The sequence below is a fragment of the Aotus nancymaae genome, unplaced genomic scaffold (assembly GCF_030222135.1).
Source record: "Aotus nancymaae isolate 86718 unplaced genomic scaffold, 86718_ANA_hifiasm-v0.15.2.pri h1tg000025l, whole genome shotgun sequence".
NCBI classification, from domain to species: domain Eukaryota; kingdom Metazoa; phylum Chordata; class Mammalia; order Primates; family Aotidae; genus Aotus; species Aotus nancymaae.
This window is the reverse complement of record NW_026988438.1, coordinates 38,707,528-38,718,673: the sequence shown is the minus strand read 5'-3', so window position 1 is coordinate 38,718,673 and position 11,146 is coordinate 38,707,528. Positions and strand designations below refer to the sequence as shown.

General features: G+C 43.3%; 1 protein-coding gene across 1 annotated transcript in view; it reads left to right on the top strand.

The window, feature by feature from the left end:
- The first annotated feature begins 609 nt into the window (after positions 1–609).
- The window catches only part of DNAH11 (dynein axonemal heavy chain 11), a 407,386-nt gene continuing 396,849 nt past the window's right edge, over positions 610–11,146 (top strand). Inside the window, exons 1-2 of the mRNA XM_064380322.1 lie at positions 610–759; positions 1,349–1,492. Of these exons, the coding sequence (XP_064236392.1) occupies positions 610–759; positions 1,349–1,492 (294 nt within the window). The remainder of the gene's footprint in view (positions 760–1,348; positions 1,493–11,146) is intronic.

Genomic DNA, 11,146 nt, shown 5'->3' with positions numbered 1-11,146 from the left:
AAGCGCACTGGGGGCTCATACCGACCCGGTACCGGAGCCTTCTCAGCCGGTTCGGGACCTAGAGCCCGAGGGCCGCTCCCCTCGGCCTGGCCTTGGCCTTGCCTTCAACTGGGAGGTGGCGCGGAGCACTCACTCCGCCCCCAGCGTGCTGGGGCGGGGACACCGTCCCCCGGGAAACGGGACGCGCTGCTCGACCCAGGCCATCTCCTCGGCCCGGCAGCCCTACCACTGTGCGCAGTAGCCGCTGCTGCTAAGTAGCAGCAGGTGGGGGACGAGGGTCTACGCTTGCGGCGATCGCGGAGGAGGCTGGGCGCCTCCGCAGGTGTTCTTGCTCACTCCAGGCTGACCCAGAGCCTCGGGTGAGGACCCAGGCGGCCCCGCGGCCCCTCGGACGATTGCCAGATGGCAGCCCCGGTGGCAGGCAGGGAGGCGCGAGACTTTCGGGAAGCCCCGACCCTTCACCTAACCTCGGGGGCCGCCCTGGAGGCAGTGGGCGCTGTGGAGCTCGAGGAAGAGGAGGAGGAGGAGAACGAGGAGGAGGCGGCGGCCCGGAGAGCGCAGAGTTTCGCCCAAGACGCTCGGGTGCGCTTCCTCGGCGGCCGCCTGGAGATGATACTGGGGTTCACCGAGGAGAAATGGAGCCAGTATTTGGAGAGCGAGGACAACCGGCAGGTTCTTGAGGAGTTTCTGGAAAGCACCAGCCCGGCTTGCCTTGTGTTTAGCGTAGCTGCCGCGGGGCGCCTTGTGGCTTCCCAGGAGGTAAGAGACGACGGGCAAGGGGACCTGCCCCCGCCCCCTGCCCCGTCAGCAAAACGGATACCCAGGGGAGACAGCCCAGCCGCACCCCTTTGGATTCCCGCGGGGCGCTCACTCGGGCACTTCAAACTTGGCTTGAAGTCCCCATCCTGAGGCCCGCAGGACTTCGCCCCACGTGCACCCACTCTGCAGTTCGGCGGCTGCGGGTTAGTTTTCTAGAAGGTTAGAGCTTTTTTGTATCTGTCCAAGAATCCCCTGTTGAGCCTGTTCGACTAGGATAATGCAAGAAAACCAGCGCTTTCTTCAGCTGCTTGGGTGTTAGACGCAAGGTGGAAAGAGCTTTCCCTGCCAAAAAAACTTGGTTTCAGTTGCTCTTGGATCACTCTAGAGTCACATCCTTTAAAAAAAAATGTGGTGTTTGGCAGAGCGCCTATAACTTGCCATGTAGAAGGACCTTGTTTATAGGGCAGGCAAGACGCCAGGTTTTGTTTCTTCTGCGAGCAATCCAGCTATAAGTTGATATAGTAAATCCTGCTTGTTAACAAGAAAACTACAAAGTGAACTTTAGCTAATTATCCTGCTCTTGTTTCAGATTCCAAGAGATGCAAACCATAAACTTGTTTTTATTTCTAAGAAGATTACTGAAAGCATTGGAGTAAATGACTTTTCTCGAATAGTTTTATTTGGAGAGTTACCTGAGATGTCTCTTGGACATGTATCTGCTTTCCTTGATGAGGTACTGGTCTGTCTTTAATATTTAAAGCTTTCAGTTATTTCCATGATATTTGGAATTATTTAGGACAACTCTGATAATTTAAAAGAAAAAAAAAGAGCTTGGGGGGAAGGAAAGGGGTTAGGGTTTAAAAAAAAAAAAAGCTTGTAGGAGCCAGTAGTCTCTAGTCAGGTGGATGGAATCATAACATCTAGACTGTTCCTGAAAGGAGCTGGTACTTACGGATGCTAATATTCAACAGCTGCTAATTGCAGGGCTCATTCTCTCCCTTCCAAGATACTAGAAGCAAATAAAAAGCAAGTTGAATTGGCTCTTGCACCTTAGCAGTAGGTTTTAAACTTCACATTCAGCGTAGAGACAAATTTACACTTTGAAAATGGGTATTATCAGTTCTTTTTTATACTTGTTAGAAACTAACAGTTAAAGACTAAGTTTCACTCATGGCAGGTAATGGGAAAAGGTGATGAAAGTGTTAGAAATAGCTCTTAAAATTTCTTTTTCCCTCTTAGAGAAACACTCTTTAACCAATGTTACTGACACTTTAATGTGAAAAGAACTGCCTGGGGATTTTGTGCAAGACAGGCTGGTTCATTCAGTCTAGAGTGGAGCCCGAGGTTCTGCATTTCTAACCTGATAATGATGCTCTTTGTTCGTGGAACAACTTTGAAGAACAACTGCCAAGTAACCAGGTTCCGCGGTTCTCAAAGTTCGCTGAACATTAGAATCACCTGGGGGAACTTTTAACACGCCAATGCCCGGGTCACACCTCATACCAATTAATTTAGAACGTCCTGAATGGGAGCCAGGTGGCAGCAGTTGTTTAAGATCTCCAGGTGGTTCTAATGTACAGTGAGCTTGGGGAACCGCTGGATTAGATATCTGTCTACCAGGCCAATTTCTGAATCAGACCTCTGTAATCAGTGTAGTCCTGCCAAGGCTGACATTTAAGGTAGGAAAAATTGCTGACATATTTATTACTAATTATTTACCAGTCTCTCATGATCACACCTCTTCTACTTTCTGAGTCTCTTCGTGTGTCTTTTTGAAGGGAGGTATTTTCTTTCTGGACTAACCGAAGTCTCTCACCCCTAACTTCCGTACCCTGTGTGGTTTCCATCCTCTCCTGTTGAATTTAGTTGGCTTTAGCTGATTTCAGGGAGGTGCTAGGAAGAGTCTTTTAACTTCAGCACCACGAACAGTTTTTGGTATGCAGCAGGTGCTTAGATTTTAATTGAACTGTATCTGATGACTTTAGTCATTATGTGAATCTAGACAGCTATCAGCTGGAACTTGGAGGGACAGGTCTACACTGAAATTCTTGCTCTACTATCTCTGTCTGGCAACAGAAGATACAAGCCTTTTCCAAATTTCTTTACTCTTTCTTTATCCGAGTACCAAGATCTGCATACCATTCTGAAAAAGCTATGCCTGCCCCTCAACATCATGATGCTTCCATACATGACTTTTTGTAACCAGATTGTATTACATAATTATACTTAGCAAAAGTATTTAAAATGTCATGTGGTTATGTATCATGTTGGCCCACATTTCAATAAAAAACAATTATGAATGCTTGCCAAGACAAAGAGGAAATTTCATTTGGCTCTTTTCAGTCAGTGTCTGGGCCCCATCCTTGGAAATTCCAATTTAAAAAGTCTGGAGGGACCCAGGCTCCTGTATTTTGTAAGGATTTTTTCAATAATTGTATTGACTGATTTAAGAACCATGGTAAAGAGAAACTCTACAGTTTACAAAAAAGAAACAGAAGGTAAGTAAAGAGATCCACAGCAAAAGCACGTTTGCTTTTTTATCTATAGTTGTGTATGTCCTTGGTGAGTCTTTGATTCACAAAGTTTGTTATTTTTCTTACAAATGCAAAAACTAGACAAATTTACAACTAAAATAAGACAGAACCTCAAATTAATTGACTTACACATATTTGATAAAATTTATTGTAACAAGCATATCCCAGGTCTGTTTTAAATAATATTTCTAGAGATACTTTAGCTGTTTGTGTTACTAAGTGCTTTCCAGAGCATGTGTCTCAGAATTTCATAGTGTTTTATTTACAGCTCATAACACAAACATTAGCTTTTAAAAGAAGTTGGCTTTGTCATGGAATAATGTAAAAAACACATTTACCCTTCCAAACCCAAAGAATGGACTCCGAGACACGCAGAACAGCAGACCAAGACTTTTAATGGTCGTCTTACAAGATCAGGTGTTTGGTAGGCAGGCACACCCAGGGCAGTTATCTCTAGGAGTGATTTATCTCCTAGCACGCAAACCCCTCCCCCAGTTCCTGATCAGTAGAGTATATGGGTTACAATCTTCCTGGACATTGCCTAAGTGTCATTATGCCCATTATAAGGTTATACCCTGGTCGTCTTCCTCGCTTAAGTTTCAATTTCCCAATAAGAAAACTTTCTTCTGTTTTACTAGCTGACCCCTCTTCTACCTTCTGTTTGCTTATCATGACTTTCTAGGTGCATGAGCGGTGAAGTTTTTCATGTCTGCAGGCTGGCTGCCAGTACTTAGCTATCATGCCTTGAAAATGGACCATTTAAAATGTTTTCTCACAAATTCCCTCCTCTTTTCTATTTACTTTCATTGGTTTTATTTTTATCTAAACTCTTTTGGTTCTCGAATCACTCTGGGGAATTTGTTTACTTTTTTTCCTTATAGGAAAGTGAATTTAATTTGGTTTCTAACAGTAGCAGGTTATTTTGCTAGTAAGTTATGTGTGTTTGTTTATTAATAACGGTTTTAATCTTTGTGCTGGTCACCTTACACGGGGATAACACAACATCCCACTGCTGTTAAGACTCCTGCCACAATTATGAGAGATGTAAGGATTGGAGTTACCATGCCTTTTCATTATTTAAACCAACCTTCTAGCCAACCTATTAATGGGTCATTAATTTCAGCTTTTTTTGCTAGTTTATTGGCTAGCATTGTTCTTGTAAAACTTTTCTGGTGGTCCTATCTGGGGTAGTATTCTTGGGAATGAAAGTAAAACATTTCCCTCCCAGCATAACTCATACACCCCTTTTTCTGCTAGTATTATGTCTAGTGCAAGCCTGTTTTCTAAGGCTATTTGGCTGGTGGCATTTAACTGGCTAGCTACCCATTTGAGGGTGTCCTGAGTATAACTGAGGAATTTTGTTGAATATGATAGATGTAGTTAATTTAATCCATATTTTTATTAATAGTTGACCACCAGAAGAGTGCCAACTTAAACCCAGCAGCTATTTGGTTTTGGGCCTTAAATCTATTAGGCACCCTACTGGGAGCTCATATTGAGTTAACATATATATTGGGATTAAAAGAATTTATCAAATATCTCCAGTTTTGGTAATGATGTGTATTTTCGGGTATTTTATGAAATGCCAGAGTGAAGGCAATTGGACTAAAGCACAAGTCCTGATCCAGTTGGATGGTAACAGGTTACAGAGGTTCCTTTTCCCACAATACCACCAGACGTTTGCCTGGGGTATATGGAGAGCTGAGTAATTGCCATTGCCTGACTCACCCCTGATGTTTAGGATGTGGGTACAAGTTGAGAGTTCTCCCATGAGCTTATGAACTTTGCCCCCTGCCTAGAGAGGCAAGAGGAGTGGTTTCATATTCCCTGTGGAGAATGAAGGAATTGCTCTGGGATCCGACCTCTGCAGTGCGGGGAAAGAGCAAGGACAGATTCCTACCCCCACCCCCACCCCCTCCCCAGATGGAGTTTTGATCTTGTTGCCCAGGCTGGAGTGCAGTGGCACAAGCTCAGATCACTGCAACCTCTGCCTCTTAGTTCAAGCGATTATCCTGCCTCAGCTTCCCGAGTAGCTGGGATTACAGGCATGCACCAGCACTCGTGGCTAATTTTTTGCATTTTTAGTAGAGATGGGGTTTCACAGTGTTGGCCAGGCTGGTCTCGAACTCCTGACCTCAGGTAATCCACCCACCTCAGCCTCCCAAAGTTCTGAGATTAAAGTCGTGAGCCAGTGTTACCGGTCAATGACAGACTTTTATAAGTCTCATTTCCCCATGCATCCTTATCCTGGTATAGAGCTAACATGCAATGCATTCCTTTGGGATTGGAATTCCATCCTAGAGGAAACAGAACCACCTGTGCCTGAAGTTGTTCCACAGCACATGCATAGCAGTTACTCTTGTTGAGGGCTTGTACCGAAAATTTGACCCATTTGACCCGAGCATTCCTATTCCTGTACCCTGTCTCACTTTCTAAGGTTTGCCTTAAATCCTTTACCTTAGTTATTTTTACCCTTTAGTGTCATTTGGTGAACTAAAGTGTTTATTAGGGTTTTGGAGTATAGCCAGGCAAATGGGGGGTTGAGTTTTTCTATTAGTTGGAGAACAAATTGCCCTAGTGGATTTTTCCTGGTGATGTTTTCCCCAACCCATATAACCGAGATGCTACTTTTGGTTTTTGGTTTAGAACAGCTGGATTGTCAATGGTGATGAGTACAGGATTGCATTGTAAATTCTGGCAGTTACTTGGCAGGGAGCCCTTGGACAGGTGTGATTTATTCTTTCAGAGGCTCCAGGTTGGAATTACCCATCCCATGTTTACTGTCAAACCTTGAAATTGGGTAGTCCACCCTACATTATCCCAGCTGGTGCAGGGTGATGCTCTACCCTAACCTGTATTTGGTTCAGGGCGAAGAGATTTATCCACCTGAGAGGTGTTTTTGATTTTCCACATTCCGACAAGGTAAAACCTAGCAGACATTAACTTTTATAGTTTGGGGTGCAACTGTCTGGGTTACATTAATTAGCAACCTGATTGGGTAGGGAAGAGTCCCCTGCTGGTTTCCATTTTGACCTTCTGTTCTTTATAGTAGCCCATCCCAGACATTAACTTGCAAAAATGGGACCAGCCCATGTTTTGTTTTTAGATTTTTCTCAATGTTAACTTTAAGGGTTCCTTAGGTGACCTGTGTACTTTCCACTGGTCTTTTTTTTCTGCCTTTTAGGTTTTTTTTTTTTTTTTTTTAATCAGTCCCTTGACTTGAGTATAGTGAGTTTACCCCAGTTTAGCTGTTTGCAGGGCCAGCTCAGCGGTCAGGAGCACTTGACAGGGACCTTTCCAGCTTAGGCAGAGCTTGTCTTCTTCCCAAGTCTTAATCAGCACCATTGCCAGGCTGGAAGTGGTGAGCCGCAAACTCAAGAGGTGGAGTTTGAGTCAGAAGTCCTTTTAACCTAAGGGATGACAGGGTGGAGTATATGGCCAGTATATAATTTCTTAAGAATTGATCCTTGGTTTCCATAGTAGGAAGATCTCTAGCTGAGCCCAAATACAGGAGCTCATATAATAACTTGGAAGAGGACAAGCTCAAGTCTTTTCTTGGGGCTGTCCTAATCCTAAGGAGTGCTACTGGGAGACATTTGGTCCAAGGCATTTAGTTTTTAAGAAGTAGTTTAGGGATACCCTTTTGGAGAGTTTGATTCATTCTTTCTACCCTTCCAGAGGAAGGGGGATGCCAAGGGGTGTGATAATGCCATTTAATTTGTAAACCTTCCATAATTCCCCTTACCATTCTTCAGGTAAAGTGGCTCCCATTATCTGAATTTATATTTTCTATGAGGCCAAATATAGGCACAATCTGTTTTAATATTATTTTGACCACATTCCCGGTGGTGGTGGTTGGAAGGGGAAAGGTGATTTATGATTACCAGTAAATTCTTTAGTCTTTCTACTTTGAGCATTTCTGTGAAATCTGCTCGAATGCTCTCAAATGCTCTTAGTCTGGGAGGTCTTACTCCCGTGGCCTGTTTTCTAATCACCTTCTTGTTTATATTTTCACAAGCTACACAACTTCCACATACTTGTTTAGTGATGGTATACATCCCTATACACCCATAATTCATAAATATTGCATCACACAAAGCCTGGAGTCCCCAGTGATTCCCCTTGTATAATGTAGATATTAGTTTTCTCATTAGTGGTTTACTTATTTCTCTTCCATCAGGAAGTACCCATTTGCCACCTTCAGTCTGAGTGACCCCTATCCTGTCTAATTCTTCCTTCACTCTGGTAAACTGGGGCCTTAAATACTACCTTATGGATGTCTGGGAGCAAGCTAAATAGTCTTCTGATTTCTTCCTCCAGAGAGGCTTTCTCAGCAGCTTCATCTGCAAGCTTGTTTCCTGTAGCTTCTATAGTGTTCCTTTTCTGAGGACCATTTACATGAACTATGGCTACCTCTGCTGGAAGCAGGAGGCTTTTTAAAACCTATTTGACTAATTCCCCATGAACCAGTTCTTTTCTTGTGCTATTTATTAGACCTGGCTCTGTCCAGAGTTTTCCAAAAGTGTGTACCACCCCATAGGCATACTTAGAATCAGTATATGTAGTGCTATCTTGGGCTTTAAGGAGCTTTAGGGCCTGGTTAAGACCATATAATAAACAGGTATGGGCTGACCAGCCGCTAGGTAATCTACCTTGCTCACACAAGGAGTGTTTATTTCCATCAGTGACAGCATGGCCATTATGTCTCTTGCCATCTATCACTCGGGACGACCCATTCACAAACAGCTTATCCCATTATGTAGTGCAGCTTCCCTAAGGTCTGGTCTAAGTTTGGTTACACATTCTATGATATTTAAGCAGTTCTGGTCTGTTGTCTCTTTGTTCTTCTCTCCTTTCCATAGGAAACTGGCTGGATTTAGGCAAATATTCGTTGTTACGAGCAAATCTTTTTTTTTTTTTTTAACTAATATGTCTTCATATTTTAGAATCTGAGAATCTGTTAACTATCTCCCGGCTTTTGATTTAATATATTCCTGACCTGGTGTCGGGTGCTTACTATCAGGGCCCCACCAAAGGTTAGCTTTCCTCTCTCCTCTAGCAGCAGGGCTGTGCTGCTTGCACACATTCAGGCCAGCCCTGAGAGACAGCATCCAGAAGCTTGGAGACAAAAGCAGGTTCCCTCTTCCCTCCCCAGGTTTCAGTGAGCACCCCAAGGGCCACACCCTAGTCTACTGTTAGAAACAGATGGAATGGTTTCCCTAAAGATGGGAAGGCCTGGACCAGGGATGTAACGAGAGCCTGCTTTAGCTTTTTTACTGCCTGAATTTCCTTTGGGACTGTTGCAAAAGATTGGGTTTCTCTTCTAGTAACTTGAGACAGAATCTTTGTTTTTTGAGCATGTAAGTTAATTTATTACCTACGGTTAAACCTAAAAATTTTCTGAGTTTTCTCTTTTTCTTAGACAAAGGCAGACCTACTATTCCTGATAGTCTTTCTGGGTTTATTTTTTTTGCTTCCCTTCACTAAGTAGGTGTCCTAAATATTTAACTTCTTTTTCTACAAACTGCAGTTTGTTCTTAGAGACACATATTCCTCTTCCTCCTAGGAAATTAAGCAGGCTTATGGTGGTTTCTGATACTTTGGCCCTCCTCTCCCCACAAGTTAAAAGATTATCTACGTGTTGTAACAACTGGGTTCCCCTGGAAGGTTGGAATTTCTCCAGAACTTTTTCTAAGGCTTGACCAGATGCATGTGGGGCTTTATGAAACCTCGTGACAGCACAGTCCAGCATGCTGTTGTTTTCTCCCAGTTACAGGATTTACCTGTTTAAAGGCAAAGAGGTCCATACTCCTGAAAGTCTAAGGGACACGCCCAGACTACATCTTTTAGATCCACCACACTGAACCACTTATGTTCATAGGGTATCTTACTGAGGAGGGTATAGGGGTTAAGCACCACAGGGTTGTAGGTCTGGACAATTTGATATATAGCTCTTAGATCTTGCACCAATCTGTACAACCCATTAGGCTTTTTGACTGGGAGAACTAGAGTATTATACAGGTGACATTCAGGGTTTTAATGGTTCATCTTTCATTAATCTCTTTATTACTGGTTGGAGACCTTTTCTCACTTCAGTAAAAATGGGAATATATGTATTTGCCAACTACTTCTCTTGGTTTATTTTAATTTATAAGGGTGTGATTTTTAACCATCCCCTATTGCCTTTCCTAACTCTCAAAATGTTACTAATTTTTTTTCTTCCTCCTCTGTTAGGAGGCCCATTATTACTTTTATTTGTCCTTCCTTCCCTCCTAATCCTAAAACCAATCTTACAACCTGGTTTTGACATAGGATGTTAGTTTCTGCTTTAGGAACATATAAAAGTGACCAATTTGTTTTGTCCCAATCTAATGAACATTTTCTTGAATACCGGACGTTGAAATCCCTCCCCTTTTACTCTTGATACTGTTGATTGTTCTTTGGAGAGTTCTGTACCACTTGGTTGGTGAATTAGGAAAGAGCAAGCCATGCCAGTATCAATAAAAAAATGTCACTTCTTCTCCCTCAGGTCCCACCTTCAAATTTATTAACGGTTCCTGGTGGGACCTACTCAGAAGGAACCCCTGACCTCCCTAGTCTTCATCAACGGTCATGAGGGGTATCACCTTTTCTTCTGTTTTCCATTTAGGAGATTCTTTCTTAAAATGCCCTGACTTCCCACACTTGTAACATCCATTCGTAGTCTTAGGAGCTTTCCTTGTATTTCCCTTCTTCTTTGTGTTGAAATATATCTTATCTCCTTTGAGGAGGATCTTGATCTAACCTTTTTTTGACTACCTCTTCCACAGTGGCAACCATGATTTTTTGTTTATGCTTCTCTTCCTCTCTCCTTACAGAGACGTTCTGAGCCTCCCTTAGTATTTTCTCAATTGGTCTTTGATTCCATCCGTTAATCCTCTGTAATTTTTCTGTAATGTCAGGCCAGCTCCTTCTTAGAAAGTTAACCTTCAGAAGGCCTTGCCCTACTGGGTCCTCTGGATCTAATCTGGAGTACTTTCTTATCTGATCTCTGAGCCTCTGCGGGAATGCAGAGGAAGTTTCCTCTTTTTGTTTTTGTTGAATCTTGAATGCCTTTGAGACATTTTGTGTCCCAGTAGTGGACTTTTTGATCCCTTTTATTATTAGTTCCCTAAGGTTCTGCATTTGGGTCTGTTCTCTGGAATTTTTCTTTTTGGTGGGGTGGGGAGACTGAGTCTCTGTTACCCAGGCTGGAGTGCAATGATACAATCTCAGCTTACTGCAACCTCTGCCTCCCAGGTTCAAGCAATTCTCCTGCCTTAGCCTCCTGAGTAGCTGGGATTACAAGTGCGTGCCACCATGCCCAGCTAGCTTTTGTATTTTTAGTAGAGATGAGGTTTTGCCATGTGGGCTAGGCTGGTCTCAAACCCCTGACCTCAGGTGAACCACCTGCCTCTGGCTCCCAAAGTGCTGAATTATAGGCATGAGCCACACGCCTGGCCTTTTGGATCATTGTTATCTCATTTGGGATCTACATTTGGAAATTTTTGTTCAGCTGGCAGGACTTCTTGCCTGGGAGGGTGTTATCTCTCCCAGATGGTTATGGCTGCTCTCCTAATAATTCCCCTTTCTTTCCCTGTGAAGAGGATATTTATGATAGACATTATTTCAGCCCAGGTGTAAAAGCTGGGTCTTAGGAATTGATTCAGCTGGTTTGCTAAACCCAGGAGACTTATTGTTATTATACTTTAAGTTCTGGGATACATGTGCACAATGTGCAGGTTTGTTACATAGGTATACACGTGCCATGGTGGTTTGCTGCATCCATCACCCTGTCATCTACATTAGGTTTTTTTTCCTAATGCTGTCTGTCC